The sequence below is a fragment of the Tamandua tetradactyla genome, chromosome 15 (assembly GCF_023851605.1).
Source record: "Tamandua tetradactyla isolate mTamTet1 chromosome 15, mTamTet1.pri, whole genome shotgun sequence".
NCBI lineage: Eukaryota > Metazoa > Chordata > Mammalia > Pilosa > Myrmecophagidae > Tamandua > Tamandua tetradactyla.
In genome coordinates, this window is record NC_135341.1 from 33,648,606 (window position 1) to 33,672,841 (window position 24,236).

At 40.8% G+C, this 24,236-nt stretch overlaps 1 protein-coding gene across 2 annotated transcripts; it reads right to left on the reverse strand.

Moving 5' to 3' along the window:
- Nucleotides 1-230: 230 nt before the first annotated feature.
- ALAS1 (5'-aminolevulinate synthase 1) lies at nucleotides 231-24,142 on the reverse strand. 2 transcript variants are annotated; one of them, XM_077129089.1, is made up of 11 exons: nucleotides 24,030-24,142; nucleotides 22,823-23,042; nucleotides 20,112-20,339; nucleotides 19,151-19,300; nucleotides 18,548-18,770; nucleotides 17,129-17,313; nucleotides 16,411-16,590; nucleotides 15,894-16,058; nucleotides 13,130-13,398; nucleotides 12,253-12,415; nucleotides 231-508 (listed from the first exon to the last, which is right to left on the reverse strand). In XM_077129089.1, exons 2-11 carry the CDS (start codon nucleotides 23,019-23,021, stop codon nucleotides 348-350), a joined length of 1,923 nt encoding a protein of 640 aa, XP_076985204.1. In that variant the 5' UTR covers nucleotides 23,022-23,042; nucleotides 24,030-24,142; the 3' UTR covers nucleotides 231-347. The 2 variants fall into 2 exon arrangements, with proteins under 2 accessions (XP_076985204.1, XP_076985205.1); XM_077129090.1 differs by lacking the exon at nucleotides 24,030-24,142 and having other exon boundaries at nucleotides 22,823-23,053.
- Between the last annotated feature and the right edge of the window lie 94 nt (nucleotides 24,143-24,236).

The following is a 24,236-nucleotide window of genomic DNA, read 5'->3' on the forward strand; positions in this document are numbered from 1 at the left end:
AAAGGTCAAAAATGTAAAGTGAAAGTGGCTGCCACAATGGTGTCACTTCCTTCAGAACCATTCAGCTGCTTGGATACAGAAGGCATTAAGGAGGTAGCCAGTCGGTTTCAAGCAGAATGAGAGGTTCTGCCACTCCAGTAGGGTCTGAAGCCATTACTAGAGGACCAATATATTTTTATACATTTTATATATCAGAAGGATCCATCACATAAAACAATTTATTTCAGAACTATGTTTTTACTATAGATTAAAATTTAATATAATTTAATTCACATACAAAGAAAATTCTGGAGGCTATCTAGATATGATACGGTCTGGTGCTACACACAGAATAACCAAGGTCACACTCAGGCCTGAGCAGATACCAACTTGCTCATGCCTGAGAAGTAGGATTTCTCTCTTTCACTCATCACTTCAAAATGCAGTGGCCTTCTGCAAAAGTTGCACTCGGCTGAGGAATGTGGCTTCAATTCCAATCCCACTTGCTTCCACGTGGCCAGCAGATTCTCTGTAAGGAGAAACAGTTTTTTAAAAATAAAAGGAATGAGGGCAGTGCAATGGTGGCTCAGTAGCAGAATTCTCGCCTACCATGCCGAAGACCTGGGTTCAATTTCTGGTGCCTACCCATGCCAAAAAAAAAAAAAAAAAGAATAAAGGGAGTGAGACTTCCAGGAAGATGGCAGAATAGGATAGGCTGAGTTTGCCCCTGCTCCAAGGAACTAGAGAAGATCCTAATAAGGAGGTCCTGGATGAAAAAGCTGAGGAATTGGGATGCAGAAAATGGGGTGAGAATGTTCCCCTGGGACTCCACCAGGGATAAGAGGCCACATCCAGGAAAGTGCCTGCCCCTGCAGCTAGCTGGGGATATCAGCCCCCTCAGCTCCACAGTCCAGAGTTCCCTTGGGGAACCCAGAAGCTCAGAGAGACCATCCAGTGAGTGCACAGAGCTGAACACTCCCCTATCCATATGGAGGCCCGGAGCCCTAGAGACAGGAAGGCTGGCACGATGAAGCAAGCCACGCCACACCCTGTTCCCAGTCCACGCCCTGCACCCTGTGCCATGCCCCAGCTCCCCACAGTCCCTGCTGGACCCCACCTAACCAGCAGGTATTTCCAGATTGACTATGGACAGGGGCAGCTGACATACCCAGTCCCACGGCCCAAGGTCATACAAGCGGGAGTCTTTACACCCACTTGTCCCACAGCAGAACTGCCATTGAGTTGCATGCTATCCACCCCTCAGCCCCAGGGCTGGTGGCTTTCAGCACGCACAGGGACCAGCAGACCTGGCTGTATTCAGCTCTCCAGGTCTCCATTCAGCTCACCCGGCTGGCACAGTCGGGGAGAGACAGACCTGAGGGGGAAGAGGAGTTTCAAAAGCGCCATCTGTTGGGAAGAAATGGAAAGTGCAGTCTGGCAAACCGCCTATCTTTCTAGCTTCAAACAGATCCTCAAGTAGAGCTGCATTTTGTGCAAGAGCTCTGGGCTTTGGTTTGGTGGGGAATTACTAACAATTCAAGTGCAAAAGAAGACCTTCAATGCAAACCCAAGCAAATACAAAACCTCAGACTGAGGGATATCAACTTTCAAAATAACCCTATCAAGATACTCAAACGCCTTGAAGCCAAAAGAAAATCACAAAGCATATGAAGATGCAGGCAGATATGGCTCAGCCAAATGATCAAATTAAAACACCAGAGGAGACACAGAATTTGGAACTAATCAAAGATGTTTATGTAAATCTCCTAAATAAATTCAATGGGTTGACTAATGACATAAAGGATATCAAAAAGACAACACCAGAAAAGCATAAAGAAGAATTTGAAAGACTAAGTAGAAAAATAGCAGCTCTCACAGAGATGAAAGATATTTTAAACTAAGTTAAAAATATATTAGAGACATAAAGAGGCAGAAGAAAGAAAAAGCAAACTAGGGCGCAGAACAATAGAATTTCAATGCACAAAAGAACAAATGGCAAAAAAGATGGAAAATTTGAATTGGATCTCAAGGAAATGATGGACAACACGAAATGTACAAATATAAGAACCACTGATGTCTCAGAAGAAGAGAAGAGTAAAAGGCTAGGAAGATTAGTTGAGTAGATAATGGGGGAAAATGGCATAATCCTTATAAAAGACATATATCCAAATCAAAGAAGCTCAACGAACCCCAAATAGAATAAATCCAAATAGGCCTACTGGAAGACAGATACTAATCAGTCTGTCACATGTTGAAGAGAAAGAGAAAGTCCTGAAAATGGCAAGGGAAAAGCAACTCACAAGGGAAACCATATAAGACTGAGTTCAAACTACTCAATGGAGATGAGAAGGCAGTGGTATGATATATTCAAGATCCTGAAAGAGAAAGACTTCCAGCCAAGAATTCTTTATCAAGCCAAATTGCCCTTCAAAACTGAGAGAGATATTAAAATTTCCACACACAGACAATGGCTGAGAGAAATCGTCAAGCTGAGACTGGCCCTACAAGAAATACTAAAGGGAGTTCTGTTGGCTGAAAAAAAAAAAAAGATAGGAGAGGGAGGTCTGAAAGAGGATAGAGAATTAAAGAGTACCAGTAATGGTAACTTAAAGGATAAAAAGTGAAAGAAAGGAAAGAATATATAGATCTGACCAATAGAAACCAAAGGATAAGATGGCAGAGTCAAGAAATGACTTTACAGTAATAGCTTCGAATGCTAAAAGACTAAACCCACCAATTAAAAGATACAGATTGGCAGAATGGATTAAGAAATATGATCCACCTAAATGCTGCCTATAAGAGACTTATCTTAGACCCAAGGATACAAATAGATTTCAAGTGAAAGAATGGAAAGACGTTCCTTATAAGCTGTAACCTAAAGAAAGCAGGAGTAGCTATATTAATAGCAGACAAAATAGATTAAATGTAAAGATATTCTAAGAGACAAGGAAGGGAATTTCATATTAATAAAAGGGACAATTCACCAAGAAGAAATAACAATCATAAATATTTATGCTCCCCATATCAAGGAACTCCAAAGTACATGAGGCAAACATTTGCAAAACTGAAGGGAGCAACAGACATTTCAACAGTAATAGTGGGAGACTTCAATACACCACACATCACTATAGACAGAACAACCAGACAGAGGATCAACAAGGAAATAGAGAACTTAAACAACATGATAAATGAATAAGAGACATATATACATCATTGTACCCCAAAAACACCAGAATATACATTCCTCTCCAGTGCTCATGGAACATTTTCCAGGATCAATCACATGCTGGGGCAAAAACAGGTCTTTATAAATTTTAAAAGATTGAAATTATTCAAAGCACTTTATCTGATCACAACAGAATGAAGCTGGAAATAAATAACCACCAAAGAAACAGAACTTTCATAAATATATGGAGATTAAATAACACATTCTTAATCAGTGGGTCAAAGAAGAAATTGTTAGAGAAATTGGTAAATATCTGGAGATGAATAAAAATGAGAAAACAAAATATCAGAACTTATGGGATATGGCAAGGCAGTGCTGAGAGGGAAATTTATGGCCCTAAATGCCTACATTAAAAAAGAAGAAAGAGCAAAAATCAAGGATTTAACTGCTCACCTGGAAGAACCTGAGAAAGAACAGCAAACTAATCCCAGAGCAAACAGAAGAGAAATAACAAAGATTAAAGCAGAAATAAACAAATTGGAGAACAAAAAAAAAAAGAAGGAAAAAAAAAATCAATATAACTAGAGGTTGATTCTTTGAGAAAATCAATAATATAGACGGACCCCTAGCTAGGCTGACAAAGAAAAAAAGAGAGGATGAAAAGTAAACAAAACAAAAAAATTTTTTGACACAGTACTAGAAGTTCTAGATAGAGCAATCAGGCAGGAAAAAGAAAGAAAAGGCATCCAAGTTGGAAAGAAGAAGTAAAATTTTCATTATTTGCAGATGAAATGATCCTATACTTGGAAAATCCTGAGAAATCTACGACAAAGGGAATTAAGTTATTAAATTCAGCAAAGTGGCAGGGTACAAGATTAATGTGCAAAAAATCAGTAATGATTCTATATAAAAGCAATGATCTGAGGAGACAACTAAGGAAAAAATTCCATTCAAAATAACAACTAGGGTACCCAGGTGGTTCAATGGTAGAATGCTTGCTTTTCATGTGGTAGACCCAGGTTCCATTCCCAGACCATGCACCCCCACCAAAAAAATAGCAACTAAAATACCCTATGACCTGGCAATACCACTACTCAGTATATACCTGGAAGAGCTGAAAGTAGTGACACAAGCAGACATTTACACATCAATGTTCATAGCAGCATTATTCACAATTACCAAAAGATGGAAACAATCCAAGTGCCCATCAACAGACAAGTGGATTAACAAACTATGGTATACACATACAATGGTATATCATGCATCAGTAAGATGAAATGAAAGCACATGACAAGATGGATGAGGCTTGAGTTCACAATGCTGACTGAAATAAGTGAGACACAAAAGGATAGATACTATATGAGTTCACTTTTATGACCATAATAAAGGTATAACCAGAGGCTTATCAATACAGAATATAGGGGACCCAGAGATACACAGAAGCTAGAGATGGGTGAGTGGTTAAACTAATGAGGTTGAACTTAAATGTAAGAGAATAGAAGTAAAGGCGGTTCATGGTGGGTCTATAAGTAATATTACCATATTGAAGGTGAATATGATTGAAAGGGGATGTATAGACCCATGTGTTCCACTGATTAATACTACAAATATAAATTAAGTTCTTGCATGAACTGCAAAAGTATGAATCTTGTACAAAGAATGTATAAGTTTGGGGTATGAGGGGAAACTGTTTTGCATGCTATGGGCTATGTTTAACAGGAAAACATCAGCACTACCATAGTAATACCAGGGGTAAGTAATGGGGGAAGGGACAAGAGTTAAAGAGAGGTTTGGATCTTCTATTTGGTGAAGGTGTGTTTACTGGTTATCTTTCTCTTGGGAACAGTGAAATTATCTAAAACTGACAGTGCTGATGGACTGTTGACTTTGGACATTATAAATGACGCCCAATGAATGGAGGTGGCTGAAGGATGGACTGACTGAGAAGTAGATTGGCAAAAGATGGTGTATACATATGATTGAATATTGTGCTGCTACAAAAAGGAAAGAAGTTGTGAGGCATGCAACATTGTGAATGAACCTGTGAAACATTTGGTGAGGCAAAATAAGTCAGAAACAAAAGAGCAAATATGGTCTCATTTAGAAAATACTCATAAAACAACAGGGGCCTAGATTATAAGCTCTTATAGCAGTCATATTTAGTCCACAGTGGTAATTGTTATTTCTGGATTTTGAGAGGTTGTTTTATAGACGTATAACCTGGTATTTAGAGAAAAGAATGAAGTCCATCAGTTTGGGATTAAGGTAATTCAGAATATGGGAGTAAGGAAGACATTGTCAGTATTTTAGAACTTCACCTACTCTATGAAACCAAAGGAAATAAGGCTTATTTTGTCCAGAACCTAAATTTTCTGTAGCACATAATAGAACTCAACCTGTCTAGATAGATCATTTAAACAACCCAAACACAGGGAACCCAGAATAAGAATGAGGGCCTTTAATACTGTATAGTTTAATGTAATGCCCAGAGTGTATTAAGCAGACAATCAAGGAGTATTGGTATAGTCCCTTGAGGGATGGGAGAAAAAATATGGAACTATTAAATTTTGCTACCGGGGAAACCCCGATACTGTGTCAAACATTAGGGACACCCAAATCAATAGGTCAAGCCCTTGATCTCGAGGCTTGCTCTTGTGAAGTTTATTTACGTAGCAGAGAAGCTTAGCCTATGTGCAGGTATGCCTAAGAGTTACTTCTGGAAGACCTATTGTGTTGCTCAGATGTGATCTCTCTTGCTAAGTGAAAGTGAAATCATTGCCCTCCCCCATCCATGGTGAAAGTCTCCCTGGCAGTGTGGGAGATGACTCCCAGGGATGAGCCTGGCCCTAGCACCATGGGACTGACAGTGCAATCCTGACAAAAAAGGGGGAAAAGAAGTGTAACAAATAAGGTATCAGTGGCTGAAAGAGTTGAAATACAGTCAATAGGCTACTTGGGAGGCCACTTTTATGCAAGCTTCAGGTAGGCATTGCTACCTATCATAGTTTGCCAACCCCCAACCAAAACCATTCCTGCCAACCCTAAAGAACACCTAGGGCATTATATGAGATTCTACAAAGGTTCCATGCACTAGGGCTACTTTCCAGAAACCTACAACCTCCTGATGGGTCCCCAGACCAGATAAGTCCTGAAATGCAGAGGAATCAGCCTGATGATCAGCAGAACATCAACTATCCTGTATTATTCCCCCTATCTTGTATTATCGACAGCCCCTTCCAATATGAGGAAGTTAGAATGGGCATAGCCCAAATACCCCTAAAAAGTGGAGAAAGGTCAAAGGTGAGAGTGGAATTATACAGAGAAGGTAGGGTTTAACATATAAGTATGGATGCCAAATCATTATACTGATATTTCTTTTAGTCTCCAGAATCTTAGAGCAGCCAGAAGCAAAAACTTAAAATTGTGGAATTGCAACCTATACCAAACTCTGAAATCTGTTCTACAACAAATTGTTGCAAAGTGCTTTGAAATTAATTATTTTTTACATATGTGTTATTTTTCACAAAAAGGAAAAAAAAAAGTCGATTGTGATGATAAACGCACAGCTATATGACGACATTGTGAACCACTGATTGTACTCTTTGGATGATTACATGGTATGTGAATATATAATATTTATCAATAAAAAATTAAAATTTAAAAAAGAAAGTGTATTAGTTAGGGTTCTCTAGAGAAACAGAATCAACAGGGAACACTTGCAAATATAAAATTTATGAAAGTGTCTCACGTGACCATAGGAATGCAGAGTCCAAAATCCACAGGGCAGGCTGCGAAGCCGATGACTCCAATGGATGGCCTGGATGAACTCCACAGGAGAGGCTCACCAGCCAAAGCAGGAATGCAACCTGTCTCCTCTGAGTCCTCCTTAAAAGGCTTCCCATGATTGGATTTAGCATCACTAATTGCAGAAGACACTCCCCTTTGGCTGATTACAAATGGAATCAGCTGTGGATGTAGCTGACGTGATCATGACCTAATCCTATGAAATGTCCTCATTGCAACAGACAGGCCAGCGCTTGCCCAATCAGATGAACAGGTACCACAACTTGGCCAAGTTGACACCTGTCCCTAACCATGACAGAAAGCAACTAAGAGAATCAAGTATCTTTGTCTGATGCTCCTTTTATTCAGGGTATGGACAGATGAGCAAAAAAAATATGAATTATAAATAAATAATAGGGGGGACAAAAAAGGGTAAAAAAAATTGGGTAGATGGAAATACTAGTGGTCAATAAGAGGGAGGGATAAGGGGTATGGTATGTATGAGTTTTTTCTTTTTCTGAAATGATGCAAAGGTTCTAAAAAATGATCATGGTGATGAATACACAACTATGTGTATTATGAGCCATTGACTGTACATCATATATGGAATGTACGTGTATGAAGATTTCACAATAAAAATAGTTAAAAAAAAAACAGAAAATAGCATGGTACTGGCACAAAGACAGAAGCACTGACCAATGGAATTGAATCAAGAGTGCAGGAGACCACCAAATCCATGGCCAACTGATCTCTGACAAGGCACCAAATCCACAGAATAGTTTTTTCAATAAATGGGCATGGGAGAACTGGATATCAATAGCCAAAATAATCAAAGAAGATCCTTACTTTACACCCTATATAAAAGTTAACTCTAAGTTGTTCAAAGATCTAAACATAAGAACCAATACCATAAAACTCCTAGAAGAAAATACAGGGGAACATCTTCAAGATCGAGTAATAGGAGGTAGCTTCTTAAACTTTACACACAAAGCACAAGCAACAAAAGAAAAAAAAAAATAAGCGGGAACTCCTCAAAATCAAATGCTTCTGTGCCACAAAGGACTTTGTTAAAAAAGTGAAGCAGCAGCCAACCCAAATGGAGAAAATATTTAGAAATGACATATCATATAAGGTTTTATATCCCGTATACGTAAAGAAATCATACAACTCAACAATAAAAGAACAAACAACCCAATTATAAAATAGGCTTAAGATATGAACGGACATTTTTCTGAAGAGGAAATACAAATGGGTAAAAAGCACATGAAGAGACGCTCATTTTCATTAGCTATAAGGGAAATGCAGATCAAGACTAGAATGATGTGAAGCATGCAACCAGATAAATGAACCTTAAGGACTGACTGTATGTTGAATACGTCAGAAACAAAAAGACAAATATCATACACACTCATATGGACTAACTCTAACATGAACACTGGGTGAACTGAAATCAAGAGCATGAGTTATTAGGTTGGGTCCTACTGTACAGGGTCCTACATTGTAAGCTCTTACAGCAGTCACATATATTCAGGATTTATAACTGTTATTTCTAAATGCTGAGATACTGAGCTGTTTGTATATAATCTGTTCATTCCCAGAAACTTGAGGCACTTATACGATACCTGAAATTCAGAGTTAGAGCTCTGAAGCTATAAAGGTCAGCACTACCCCACATAGGAACTGTTAAAAAGTTGAAAAAGGGATCAGAATTCAACTAGAGATATGAATGAAGCTGATCTGGACAGCACTAAAGTAAATCAGAACACAGGGTAAAGGATGATATATGGTCCATATTTTAAAACTTCAACTTCTGTGTGAGACCAAAGAAAGAGATGTTTATTCGGTGCAAAATTTATATTTTGGGTAGCGCATTACCTAATCTAACTTGTATGGCCAATTTAGTTGAATACTATAAGTACATGGAATCTTGAATAGAGCGTGAAATCTTTTTGGTTTGTACATGTTAGTGTGATGCCCTGATATATCCCAAAGTAATTTGGGTAGTGAATAAAAAAGTATTTTCAAAGTCCCCTTGGGAGACTGGGGAGAAAGGAGGAAATACTCAACTTCCCCATTTGGAGAATTCCTGATATTCTTGCAAGCAGTGGAGACAACCAAATCAATAGGTTGAGCCCTCAATCTTGAGGTTCACCCCTATGAAACTTATTCCTGCAAAGGATGAGTTAAGCAAATTTATAATTATATCTAAGAGTCATAATAAGCCAGTAACAAAAGAACAAATATTGTACGGTCTCTTTTAGAAAATACCTATAAGAAAACTGTAAGCTTTTATAGCAGTCACATTTAGTCTGGAGCTGTTAAATGTTATTTCTGGATTTTGAGATGCTATGTATCTCAAAATAACCTGGTATCTGTTTGGAACTTTGGATAGCTGTGTAACACCTAAGACTCAGAGCTGGAATTCTGCAGCTCTGACAGTCAGCATTGCTACATACAACCACTGTTAAAGACACTGAAAAACAGATCAGGCTTCAATTAGAGATAAAAATGAAGCCAATTGGGTCAGGATTAAGGTAAATCAGAATACAAGGGTAAGAATGACATTGTCTGTATTTTAGAACTTCACCTACCGAATGAGACCAAAGGAAGAGAGGTTTGCTTTGTCCAAAACCTAAATTTTCAGCAGCACATAATCTATCTAACTTAACCTGTCTGGATAGTTGATTTTAAAAACCCAAACACACGGAGCCCAGAATGGGATAAGGGCTTGTAATTCTGTATACCTTAAGATAATCGCCAGATATATCCCAGTGTAATGCTGGGCAGACAATTTAAAAGTATGGGCAAAGTCTCTTGAGGGATGAGAGAAAAAAATACGGAATTATTAAGCTTTACCACTGGGGAAATCACCCCTCATAACTATCTCAAATATTAGGGACTCCCAAGCCAATAGGCCAAGCCCTTGATTTTGTGGCTTGCTCTTGAGAAGCCTATTTCTGTAGTGGAGAAGCTAAGCCCACCTATAGTTATGCCTGACAATTACTTTCAAAAAAACTCCTTTGTTACTCAGATGTGGCCTCTCTCTAAACTCAACTCTGCAAGTAAAATCGTTACTCTTCCCTCTACATTGGAAATGACATCCAGGGGTGAAATCCTCCCTGGCAACATGGGAATGACTCCCAGGGATGAGACTGGCCCTGGTACCACAGGATTGACAATGCCTTCCTGACCAAAAGTGGGAAAAGAAATGTAACAAAATAAGGTATCAATAATAAAAGAGTTCAAACGGAGTCCAGAGGCTATTCTGGAGGCTATTCTTCATAAGCTTCAGCTAGATATTCCTAATTACCACAGTTTGCCAAATCCCAATCAAAACCATTCCTATTAACTCTAAAGAACACTTAGGACTTTATCTGAGATTCTACAAAAATTTCACATACTAAGTTGACTTTCCAGAAACCTATAACCTTCATATGGGTTCTTGGGCCAGATAAGTTCTGAAACCCAGAAGGAACAACCTCTCCAGAACATCAACTAGTTCCATCCCTCTACTCCACAGTATTGACTCCTCTTTCTATCAAGAAAAAGTTAGAGTGGGCAGAGCCCAAATACCCCTTAAGATTGGGAGAAGGAGGAGTTATGAAAGAGAAGACAGTACTTAACCAGTGAGTATGACTGCTGAATCATTATAGTGATATTTCTTTCAGTCTCCAGTGTCTTGGAGCAGCTAGAAGGAAAAACTAAAATTGTGGAACAGTAACTTATAACAAACTTTGAAATCTGTTTCATAACTACTCATTAAAATGCACTTTGAAATGTACTACTTTTTTGTATACATGTAACACTTTGCAAAAAATGTTTCTAAAAAATAAATAAAAATAAAGGGAGTGTATAACCAAGACATCTTAAAGTACATGTCCAAACAAACACTTGAATGTGAATGTTATACCAGCATTTTTCATGATAGCCAAAAAGTGGAAACAACCCAAAGTCCATCAACTAATGAACAGATAAACAAACATGGTATGACAATACAATGGAGAATTACTTGGCAATAAAAAGGAATGAAGTACTGGTTCATGCTACAACATGCACGAAGTTGAAAATATTTCCTAAGTGAAAGAAGCCAGACACAAAAGGCCACATATTGTATGATTCTGTTGATGGAACATCCAAAGTAGGCAAATCTACAGACAGTGAGTAGGTTAGTGGCTGTCAGCGGTTGGGGAGAAGGGGGCAATATGGAGAAACTGCTAGTAGGTATGGGGCTTCTTTATGGGATGATGAAATGTTCTGAAATTAGATAGTGGTGATGGTTGCACAACTCTGTGAATATACCAAAAATCATACTGCACAGATTAAAAGTGTGAATGCAATGGTATGTGAATTATATCTCAACAAGGTTGTCAATAAATAAATACAAAGACAGAAACAAAACCCAACTCTGGCTGTATTTTTTATATCTTTCTTTTTTGTATGCTTTACAGTGGGGTCACATTTCATTATTTTTCCATGGGCAGCACCATTTGTTGAATTTTTGCTTGTTTGTTTGTTGGGAAATGAATGGATCTGGAATTGAACCTGGGTTTTCTGCACGGCAGACGACAATTCTACCACTGAACTACCCTTGCACATGCCCCTCTGGCTGTATTTTGTAGGTCTTCAGGGATGAAGCTGTTCCAACACTGCGAAACTGTAAGTTAAACTGAGTATACCTAACAGAAAGGTCCCAAAGCCAATAAGCAGGGTAAACCCATCTTGGGAGGGCTCAGAAGGGCAATATATCTGCAAGGCAGAGGCAACCTGTGGCTATAAGTCCCTTCTCAGTCTCTACCTACAGGATGGACACAGAGCGGGAGGGAGGTGGGTTGGGTTGTGCAGAATCCTGATAACTGTCAAATGCTGAGAAATTATTCACATCAGAGGGGGTTATGTGGGGTCTTAGTTCAGGGACATCACAATGTCTGGGGCAGTGGAGAGCAATGTCTGGGGCAGCAGAGAGAACTGTAGAAGGGAAATGTGAGCTGGACTCCAAAGTCTTTGGTAGCCTCTCCTCTCCTCCCATAGTTGTTACTGTGTGTCCAAAGCCATACGTTCAAAGGAGCAGTGGATATACCGGTTGAATTCACAGACTCCTTAACAGTTTCCAAAATAATTCCTGTACCATCTTAAAGTGACTCAAACAACTCAATGTCTTTTAGAGCTTTGTACCGTCTGAGAGCCCTGTGTATTTTTCCCCAATCTTTACTTAGGAAAAAGAAGAAACAAACTTGGGTGCCTCTAAAGGGTTCCAATTGTAAGCACTGCAAAGATATCTTAGTGTAGCTCCCCAGTGAGGTCCCAGCAGCTCCCCAGGTACTCACCAAGGAAGTAGGCCATCATCTGTGGTGTGTGATGAGGGGTGGGGGCAATACGCAGGAGCTCTTCCCCCCGCGGCACTGTGGGGTAATTGATTGCTTGAACATAGATGTTATGTCTGCTCATTAGTTTGTCACAGACTTCTGTGTTTCTAGCCGCGTCTGCAACCTAAATATGAAAACAGGTTAGGTCAGAATGGGATGGACTACCTCTTAGCAGAGACTCTGCTCCTAATGAACACAGTACCCACAAAGACCAGGCTCCAGAGCTAGTCCATAACAGCCCTAGGCAAGCTTAGATGAGAGGGGGAATGCTGCCCAAACACCTGAAATTTAAAGGATCTGGATACTGTTCGGTACAGACCAGAGAACTGAAATCATATTAGAAGTAAATTCCACACTGCTCTCCTGCCTGGGCCTTCCATGAGGAAAGCAGGTGGTTCTGAAACCCCAGTTCACACCAACTGGGCCTCGTAACCATAGACGTATAGACCCTGGAGATGAAGGCAACTTCAGTCATAAAGAACCAGTTCAACTCTGACACCATACGGTTACTGTCTGTTTAGACCTATTTAGAAGTTAACTGAATAGAGCCACACTTCAAAGCTGGCCAAGTTCAGCGTTCTGGAGATTTCCAGATGTAATCTCTGTGTTTATCTTATTAAGGTCAGTGCTCTGGAAAGGGAGCCTCTGCTGCAGCCTGCTGGGTTCAAAGGCTTCCTGTTCATTGTGAAATCAGCCAAAGGCAGAAACATGGCAGAGAGCCACTGGCTATAGCCCCTGGCCCTGGGAGTCACCATGCACAAGACCAACCTCCCAGAACAGCTGCACATCATGTACAGAGACACATGTATAGCAAGTTCAACCAAAGAAAGGCCATTACCCGGACTGGGATGATGTGACTAGGGCAGTGGACAACTGGGAGGCCAGCATCCATTAGCATCTGCCTCATGAGCTTGACATTGCGTTGATGCTGGCGGCGAAGCGCCCGCCCCTCAGCACTCTTCAAGATCCGCACAGATTCCAGGGCTCCAGCCAGCAGCATGGGTGGCAGGGAAGTGGTGAAGATGAAGCCAGCAGCATAGGACCGGACAGTGTCGATCAGAGAACTCGTGCTGGCGATGTACCCCCCAACACAGCCAAAGGCCTTGCCTGGGAGGAGACAACCCCATTTATAACAGCAACATCTTCAAAGTACATAAAGTCAAGTGTTGCAGAGCCTCAATGCATTTACTTTTCTCCTTATCTTTTTAACTTCCCCCGAGACTGAGAAGTACAGGGATGCCCTCCCTTTTTAAAAGGGAAAAAAAGCTCAGGATGATTATGAAGGGGCCTTTCCAAAGTCACATGGCCAAGTCGCTATCTGACACAGATCAAAATTCAGGTCTTCAGACCAGGCCTGGCACCCCAGTGACTGGTCCCAGAATCAACGGACCAAGTATCAAGCTGCTGCCTATCTTCCCACCATTTTATTCTCAGGTACCTTTCCCACCCATGCCTGCTGCTCTGCTAGCCAGTAAGGTCCTTTTCCCACGCTCTACAGTGTACGCGTACTCTGAAACAAGATCTGAGTTGCAGTACTTGCACCATCCCCTCACTGTAAACATTACCAATAAGGTCAGAATGTAACTCAGCTAAGAGCTTAACTGTTATGGTATGACCGATGTTATTCCCTATTTAAGTAAACAGTAAACACAAGACTCTAACAATTGGTATTTGCCAGATAAATATGAAACTCAGAACCTGCTAAGGCTGATTTAGAGCCAGTCTCATTTTTCAATTCTTATTAAGTCCTTTTGAATAATCTGTATCTCAAATTTCAGGATTAAGGAGTCCAGAAGAGTTCTCATAGATCCTAACATTATGTTCTGTAATTAACATTCCTCCTTGAACCCCATGCAAGGCTGGGTTGATAAAAGTTCCCAGTGGAAAATTTCTCTCTCCAACCATTGCCATTTCACAATGACTATGTCTTCAAAGAGCCTACGTCAATAGAGCTCTTTGAAGAAAAGAGCTGCAGGAAGGAATTAGGAGAGTATGAATAAGTGCTTTCCTCCTGGCAGGACTCCACCCTGAGAACACCCAGGCTCTCCTGGTCTGCATGAGGGTCTCACACTCTGTTGACAGTGCTGAAGGTCACTCTTTTTAGCCTGCAGTTCCTTTACCAAGTGCAGGCTGTAATTTGGCATTTTAGTCAACTGCCACACCAGCCCCCACCTGCTCTGCTAACTTTTGAAGGTTTTAAAAGATCTTCTATGCACAACTCTTTTTTACTTCTTCAGGGTCCACAAAGGCATGGGGAATGTCTATCATAAATGCCTGCCTGTAACTCATTTTCCTTTCCCACCCAAATTCTGAGGTAGGTCCTACTATTATCTCCATTACATTGATAGGGTCATATCAGCTTTGAGTTATGCAGCCAGGATGTAAATCCAGGTAGCATGGCTCCAGAGTCTAGTTTCCAACTGCTATGAGATGCTATCTCTTCACTAGGAAGAGCAGAGGAAACACAAAGTAGCCAGTGTGAACTGGAATAGTTCCCACCATGACAGGTACAGAGCTCAAATCTTCACAAAGACAGACCCTGTAAGACTTCACAACCACTCTTAAGATAAACAGTACTATAGTACTAGAATTCACTTTTTTATTTTTTAAATAGGGGAACAATGTGAGGGACAAAGTAAAGGCTCTTCCCCATGGCAAGTAGCTAGAGCATGACAGGGTTTGGAATGAGCTCAGATGGCAATAAATGGTCTTTTGTCACGTTAGGCTGTGAAAGTTACTCTGATTTTGGAAGCCATGACTCCATGATTCAAGGGATTCTGCTAAGCTCTGTTGCCGTTCAAAATTCACCTAAAATAAAAAGTGGCCCAGGGTTTATATGCTATCACACTATGCTGGTTTGAAAGGATGTATGTACCCTAGAAAAGCCATGTTTTAATTAAAATCCCATTTCGTAAAGTAAGTATAATCCCTATTCAATACTGTATGTTTGAATCTGTATTTAGATCATCTCCCTGGATATCACCTAAATCAAGAGTGGTTGTTAAACTTGATTAGGTGGAGGCGTGTCTCCAACCATTCGGGTGGGTCTTGATTAGTTTACTGGAATCCTATAAAAGAGGAAACATTTTGGAGAAGAGAGATTCGGAGAAAGCAGAGAGTGCTGCAGCACCATGAAGCAGAGTCCACTAGTCATTGGCCTTTGGAGAGGAAGAAGGAAAACACCTCCTGGGGAGCTTCATGAAACAGGAAGCCAGGAGAGAAAGCTAGCAGATGACGCCGTGTTCACCATGTGCCCTTTCAGCTGAGAGAGAAGCCGTACGTTCACAATGTGCCTTCTCAGTTGAGAGAGAAACCCTGAACATCATCGGCCAAGGTATCTTTTTCTGGATGCCTTAGATTAGACATTTCTATAGACTCGTTTTAATTGGGACATTTTCTTGGCCTTAGAACTGTAAACTAGCAACTTATTAAATTCCCCTTTTTAAAAAGCTATTCCGTTTCTGGTACATTGCATTCGGGCAGCTAGCAAACTAGAACACACACTATCTCCTTACCTTATCCCAGTTAGATTAGTCAGTCCTTGACCTTGTTAAGAGAACATAATTTTAATGTAGATGATGGAATGCACAGAGGATACATACCGAGTGTCCCAGAAATGATGTCCATTTTTGGCATGACTCCATCCCGATCGCCAATCCCTCCACCTCGAGCTCCATACAGCCCCACTGCATGGACTTCATCCACAAAGGTGATGGCTCCAAACTCATGTGCGACATCACACAGTTCTTCCAATGGGCATACCGCCCCTGAGGAAAGACCAGATACTGCTTTGAAGAGCTCACTATTTTACAAAATTTTGTTTCGGATACAGTCAGAACAAAATAACTTGCATTCTAAGGTACCATTTTTAATATTGAAAGAAAATGAACTTTCCACAATTTCTAAATTTATCTTGGGGTCTTGCAGCCTAATGAAAGTTAGAATAGAAAATGTACAATCACCCAAATCTATATGATGCCTGACTATTACAAAATCCTGACAGCGTGTGAAAATAAGTAAAATGAAAAAAACAAAACACCATGCATTTAAACAGCTCAGGCTTAATTTTTCATTTACGGTTTCAGATTAGCCACTATTTAAAAGCAATAAGAGACTTACCATCCATTGAATGGACAGTTTCAAATGCAACAATCTTGGGGACAGAGGGGTCAGATCTTTGTAGCAGTTCTCTGAGATGGCTGACATCATTGTGGTGGAAGATGTACTTTGGCGCGCGGCTATTTCGAATCCCTTGGATCATGGAGGCATGATTCCCAGAATCAGAGTAAATCTCACAGCCTAACAGGACAAAAATACCAATGACAAATTATTTCCTAGACAGTCAGAGAGAAAAGACTCTGTCCTGAAAATGTATCTTTTGCTCTGCATGGAAAAAACACTGCATGCCAGTTTTTTCCAGCAAAATAATAATGCTTCCCCTTTGAGAAAGACCAAGTAAGTGTAGGATAACCTCATAACAGGTGATAAATCTGCTTTTACATTTGGCTGTCTAATTCCAAACACAATCAAGAGAAAACTAAAAACGATTAAGAGACTTCTCCAAATGATCTTCTCAGGATGCTGGAAAATAAAAAAGTACATTTGAGGTAATGAGCTTAAGAACAAGACCTTTCAAGTCATTCTTCATTGCTGCCATGTTCCACTGGAACGTATGATGTGCTGTTAAGCATTTCATGATCAATTCAAGAGCAAATTCTCACAGATTTAACAGTTACTTGCAACTGAGTATTTCTGCTAAGTCTTCTTTGTTGTCAATGCTCCTGTTATCACTAAGAAACCCAAAAAACTCTAAGGCTCCTATGATGGGCTTTCTTACCTGGCATCATCTTAGCCAGGGTGAAGAGGGTTGAGTCATTGGCCACAAAACACGAGGAAAACAAGAGTGCAGCATCTTTCCCATGAAGGTTAGCCAGCTCCTGCTCCAGGTCCACATGGAATTTACTAGTTCCAGAAATATTTCTGGTACCACCTGCCCCAGCACCATGTTGTTTCAAAGTATCCCTGTTAAAACAAAACAAAACAAACATCAGATGGAAAATAAATCTCTTTGTTCTAAACACTATGCCAGTTGTTCCTCTTTTCCAGGATACTGAAACTTATGTTGATCCAGTAACTCTCTCATTGTGAAACCCAGTGTTAGGCATTTTAATCAACTTCATCTTCAGATCAGGTGGGAGAAGAATAAGTACCTCTAGGGATAATCAAGAACAGTAACTGTTCATTTGACAGTCAATATATTCTAAGTATAAGCTGAAGTAACTTATTAAAGCTTCTTTTCTCTGAGAAACACCATTCTCTCCAATACCACGACATCTTAAAAAAAGAGCAATGTCTAGAGGGACAGCTTGGATAGTGGTTACCTTCAACCCTCACCAACCCAGTGATGTAATGCTGGGATATGTCTATCATTAACCATCAGACAGTGCTCTCCTTAGCAAGCCTCCTGGGAGAGTCTGGCAAGCACCTCTCTCAAGTACTCCTGAAGGAAATGATTGATGGGATCTGCCATCTGTTTTAACACATCTTTTTGAGATAGCATTTCCTCTAGATCTGTATTTTTCCACTTAAAGTCACAACCAAGGATGTCGCTGTACAAGTCTGCTTGTCGTTACAGGTGTACTCACTTGAGGAGTGGTGGGAAGTTAATCAATATGCATAGTCAATGAGCGATAAACTTGTACCCTCAAGACACCAAAGGGCTCCACCAACTAACTACTCGCACATTAAAGAGTCATTAAAAGTAATCTGTATTTTTTTAAGGGCTAATAAAGTATTTTGCTAAAATCCATTAAGAACAAAAAGTACTGTATTCAAACTTCCCAGGAAGCTACTTAATTTGTTGTAATTTGAAGCTTAAATTTAATTTAAATCAAGATCTAAAATGGTAAACAGTAGACCCCACAATGGAGGCAGTCTCACCTGTAGTTTATGTGAAAGCTCCCAGTGAAAGGGCAACTTTGTTTCTTTTTTTTTTTTTACATGGGCAGGCACTGGGAATCAACCTGGGTCCTCTGGCATCGCAGGCAAGCATTCCTGCCTGCTGAGCCACCATGGCCCGCCGCAACTTTGTTTTTAAAAATTAAGTTTTCATCACTTACTCTTACCTAAACAGCAATGGGCCTGCACACACTTTCAGCTACCAAACATTCCCCCTATAAAAGAGTCAATCCCTATAAAACACTGATGTTTGTGCCAAATAATGCCAGTGGTGTCAGAAAGCTGGAGAGCTACTTACATGACTGCCCCACACACCCGTGGGTGGCGACTCATTCCTAGGTAGTCATTGCTACACCAAACCGACACCTGCTTTTTGGTGACAAGGGAGTCAGAGTAGTCATCCGCCATGGGGAAAATGTGTGCCCTCCGGTTCACAGTTTTAAAAACTCGGTAAGTATGGTCATTTTTTTTCTCATCAATTTTCTTCTCAAAGAAACGATCATACTGAAAAGTGGAAACAGCTGAAAATCAAACAAAAGACAAAACAGCCCAATGGTTAACACATTTGGGCTTCAGTGAAAGATAAGGTTGATATCCCAGCTTGGCTAGTGAGTAGCAAGGAAATTCTAGGCAAATTACTCTATGATCTCCACTTGTGAAGAGTAGCTGAACCTGTGCAGGAAAGTGTTTAGCACAGCACCTGGGGTGTGGATATTAGGTGAGAAAAGAGAAAAAGCTATAAACAGGATTTGTAGTCATTACGACCAAGAGCACCTACTCACATCAAACAAGAGACATGGCTTTCACTCCTCAACCCATCATGCAATTCTATGTTTTAATCTGATCTACATTTTAAACCACAAACTCTCTCCTGCATTAGACAATTAACAATGAGACTTACATTTTGGCAAGTTATCTTGAAGAAGATGGGACACTCTCTCCGGTCTTTGCTTTCGCATGATATCCTGAAAATTCTGCAGCAATCCACTTGGTTCCCCTCCCTCAGTTTTCATGGTAATCACACTGGGGTTGACAGAGGTTTGGGCAACTTCTTTAACAAAAGCAACAAGAGGCAAATGAGACCAACATTATACAGTGAGTTCATAATACTTTCCAAACGTTGTTACAAAATAACTTCCTGTCTAGGTCACAAAAAAGTCGATTAAAACCAAAGTTAATTGTAACTAAGTGTATAAAACTTCTCTTCTATTTTCATTATTGTAATGGCCCATGTTTGGTGCCGTTTTGTTTTCAGAGCTGCCAGCCAGGTTTAATGAACATTAAAGTCCAAAGCTTTCTTGTCAGTCAGCATGCATTCTTCACCCCACTCTGTCCCTGAAACCCTAATCTCAATTTTCTTCACCGAAAATATAAGTTTGGCCATATGCATAGTTTCTACTGATGAAGCTTTTTGGGGGCCTTAGGGGCTCTGTGGGACACAGCCACAACTGGAATTAAGGTTGCCATTCAATGACCATGAGTAAGACACACAGCTTGGGCATCCAAAGATCAGCACTTAATGCAGTAACACAACTGCTTTTTTTTTTTTTTTTTTTTACCTTTTATCCCATCAGATGATGGGAAAGAAACAAAGGGCAATTAACAGCAGTTCTCAACTACAGAGTATTTCAGAAATTAAATGGCTACTTTAAAAGCTGGTCACCTCCTACACACCAGAAAGAAAGTCCCACATTTTGCAACACAGTCTGACTGTCCATTTTGAGGACCTTTCTCCTTGGCTTTAAAAGAGGAAGGTGTTTACACAAACATTGCCTAATAACAGCTAATATACAAACCTGAGGGTCCAAAGAGCTAAACGGACTTCTTCATTTTTCCTAATGGTTCGTTTCTTATCTGTTTACCTTTTCTCACGGCATGCATTTCCTGCACATCCTCTTGAAGCTCTAAACTGGCTTTGCGGAAGACACTGCTGCTCCGCTGACTCATCTGGGCTGCCAGGAAAGGGCATTTGCTTGCAGTACCCTGGCTTGTGGCAGAGGAAGGATGTCCAGATAGAAGCTGTGTCCCATGTGGAGTCTGCTGGGATCCATCAGGAGCCTGCTGAACCTCAGCTTTGGCAGTTTTGTCCTCTGAGTGGGGAACAAGAAAAAGTGAACCATCAGTTCTGGTTGCACAGCACACAAAAAACCACTTGCTTCTCTTATAGCTTTAAAGATAAAGTTTATACTTACTCTACCCCAATCCAAGTACAAGTTTATTTTTATTAGGTTCTGTTAATCAAATTATTTTCTCATCTGCCTCAATGGAAACAATGCTCTTATGAAGAGTTAAGTGGTACATTTCAGCTACCTTTCAAATCTACAGTATTTCTCACTTATAAATCCAAAAAGTAACATTTTCTAGTTCTAGACAACCCAAAGTTCTTGAATTGAAGAATTCCAGTAAATTCATAGCATATTTCATGAGAAACATAAGTGGACAAACTCTCCAAGGTAACTGGTAATATTCATGCAAACTTATCTCTGCTAATATTTTCTAAAGATTCTTGACAAAGAAGCCTAACGTTGCTTAACATGTAAACTAATGTTATTCTTCTAAATGAAACTACAACTAAATTCTTTAGATTGCTGTCTAATAGACAACAATTAAATTATTAGTATACTTGGGAAAAAAACAATGGAAGAATCACATTTACACACCTCATCTACTTTTTCATCTAATGCATCAAAGAAGTCCACTGACTTAACAGTCAGCTGGTAACTATGCTTCTAGTCACGACTTCCTTGTCCCTTTGAGCAAATTAGTTCACTTTCTAGAAAAGTATTTCATCATCAATTCTGGAATAGTCCTGTGAATCCGAGGCTAGCCTTTCCTACAACTTGGGAAAGGTATCTCAGTATGGTATTCATTAAAATCTTCTATAAAGGAAAGCCAAAAAAAAAATTACTTTGAAGTTCCCTTCCCCCCATTATAAACATAATACATATTATAGAAAGACTAAAGAAGAGTCTTATCATTTAAACATAATCAAAACAAACATTTTAGTATATCATGTTTTTAAAAATATATGTACGGATTTTAAAGACAGTTTTTACTTGTACTTTATATACTTATTCCACCCTTTTCATTATATAGACCTGCCTAAGCTAGTAAATAGTTTGTGAATATCATTTATGTTGGTTGCATAGTAGTCTTTCAATAGAACAAGCCACATTTTACTCAATTAGTCCTCTCCACTACTAGGGACAGAATGGTAAGAGGATTTTGATTGTTCGGTAAAAAAGACATAACTCCTGAGCGATAGTACAGAGGGAAATAAATCCTACAACTATTACCTTTCTACTTAAAGGAAAAAAATAATTCTCACAAGTCCACACCCAGAGAACACACCTAAGAGAAGCCTGTAAAGTAAGATATTCTTGAGGATTAAGTGAAATCTGAAAAGCCTCAATCCCCTCCTGGTAGAGCCAGACTGATCTCTTTATTTTTTTATATTTATTGAGAAATTTTCACACACATACAGTCCAAACATGGTGTACAATCCATGGCTCACAATATCATCTCATAGTTGTGTATTCATCACTATGATCACTTTTAGAACACTTGCATCACTCCAGAAAAAGAAATACAGTCCATACCCCTTACCCCTTACCCCTCCCTCTCATTGACCACTAGGTATTTCAATCTACCCAATTTTTTACCCTTATCTGCCCTCATATTTTTAATTTTTATCCACATTTTTTTATTCATCTCCCCATATCCTGAATAAAAGGCACATCACACACAAGAATTTCACAATCACATTGCAAAAGCTGTACCATTATACAATTTTTTTCAAGGATCAAGATTACTGGAACACAGCTCAACAATTTCAGGTACTTCCCTCCAGCCACTCCAATACACCATAAACTAAAAAGGGATATTTACATATTGCGTAAGAATAACCTCCAGGATAACCTCTTGACTCTGAAATCTCTCAGCCACTGAGACTTTATTTTGTCTCATTTCTCTCTTCCCCCTTTTGGTCAAGAAGGCTTTCTCAATCCCATGATGCCGGGGCCCAGCTCATCCCAGGAGTCCTGTTCCACACTCCCAGGGAGCTTTATACTCCTGGGAGTCATATCCCACGAGGGATGAGAGCAGTGAGTTCACCTGCTGAGTTGGCTTAGCGAGAGAGGCCACATCTGACCAACATAAGAGGTTCTCTGGGGGTGACTCTTAGGTATAACTATAAATAGGTTCAGCTTCTCCATGCAAGACAGACTGATCTTTTTATTAAAACAAAACAAAAAAAAATTATATACAAAATAAAGATAGATATCATTTTAAATATTACTGAAACTCCAAAAGACACTGAGATAAGTGATTCAGAATTCTGCTAACCTAGAAAGCTGGGCAAAGTTTCACCTTTATAGATGGGAAAGCTAAAAATGACTACCTTGTGAGGTTAGGACGACAATTACAAGAAATAATCCACACAAAGCACTGAGCTTGGACAGTGTAACTCCTCTGTTATTGTGAACCTCACCAACAGTGTGGAATGTAACTGCTTCTAGTCAAGTATGTGTGAAAACACCACCACCCCCAACTCGGCTGCCAAAATGACACTTACTCTTGTTGGCTGGAGGGGTTTCTTCGACCTGCTGGCAGCATACTGTTGAAGTGGACAAAGCCCGAGAGGCTGGCTTAGCTCCAACTTCCATCATCTTAGGGCAGTTTTGGGCATAGAACAACAGAGATTTGCCTGCCTTCTGCAGAAAGGTCTGGGGCACTCGGGACAGAAATGGGCAGCGACGAACAACAGTCTCCATGTCCGAGAGGTACACTGACTCCTGGAGAAAGAATGATGATAAGTGGCATCAACACTTGTTAATAATTAGGCAAATCCCACTGCAAGGTCACTGGGGGTCAGCTCACCTGCAGCTCTTGGCAAGGTACCCTGGGATACTAACAAGTCTGGCTCAAAACTGTCTAAGGATAGCACTGATTGGGACTTATCCATGCGCTGGTGACCACATTCTACCCAGGCCACTAACTTCTGCATTCTCCAGCTCTCTACAAAAGCACCTTCATCGCAACCTAACAAATTGATACTGACAATTAATAACCAAGGGGGTGGGAGGATGCAGGATAAGCAGGAACTGGTTTGGGAACAGAGAAGCTCCTTGAAGGAGATGCCCAGTGCAGAGAAGACACCTTGGCACACACCAAGGTGGAAAACTTTGTCTAGGGAAGGAGCCACTGTAGTCCATCCACGTAAGGGAGGCTCGGCGGAGGCAAGAAGGTATGGATTCTTAAAGATCTCGAAACTTTCCAGGTCCTCACAGCCCTAAATCGGAGGAAGACACCATGGACAACCCTGGGGCTGTGAGGCAAGGATTTTTCCGAGCTCATATTCCTATAGCTTGATGAACAGGGAATTGAATAAAAGGGCGCACAAAGAAGAGTAGGGGTTAGCGGAGACGCGCCGATAGGGCTAACTAGGGAGGGGCAGGAGCTGTAAACCCAGTGTGCTAGGTCTGGCGCTTGGAAGCGGTCCCAGGGGGCTGCGGGCTATTTACCCCGGGTCGTGGGCTTAAGAATAACGGTAGGAGACGGAAGGGGGGTAAGAAATGAATTCTAAAGAAGCCGGTTAAATGGAAATGCCCGAGGGGTCTATTGGGGGAACTGAGGCGGCAGGAGGTCTGGGGGATGAAGGCTGAGCCCGAGGCGGCGGGTGGGGGGATGGGGTTCCAATAGCCGGGGAATCGGAGCCCGGGCCGGCAGGACACTCGGAGGCTGTCCCCGGCCGACCTCGCTCCCAGAAGCCGGGCCTTTACCTGCACGGGTAACTGTGGAGGTGGTTGCTGCGGCGGCGGCGGCGGCGGTGACTGCGGCGGCAGGGACCCAAGCCAAGAAACGCAGCCAAAGATTTGCCCTTGTCAGCGAGAAGCCTCAGGCCGGAGGGCGGTCGCCCTAATATAGAGCGGGAATGACCGCTGCGCATGCGCCTTGGGCGCGGATTCTCTGCGCAGGCGCTCGGCGTG

Excerpts from the sequence above, each read along its gene's own strand:
- ALAS1 (XM_077129089.1), bottom strand. The coding sequence starts at position 23,021 with ATGGAGACTGTTGTTCGTCGCTGCCCATTTCTGTCCCGAGTGCCCCAG. Across the intron at positions 12,416-13,129 it reads GTCACATCATCCCAGTCCGG|GTTGCAGACGCGGCTAGAAA; the intron begins GTAATGGCCTTT and ends TTTCATATTTAG. Across the intron at positions 509-12,252 it reads GATGATGGCCTACTTCCTTG|AGAATCTGCTGGCCACGTGG; the intron begins GTGAGTACCTGG and ends TTCTCCTTACAG.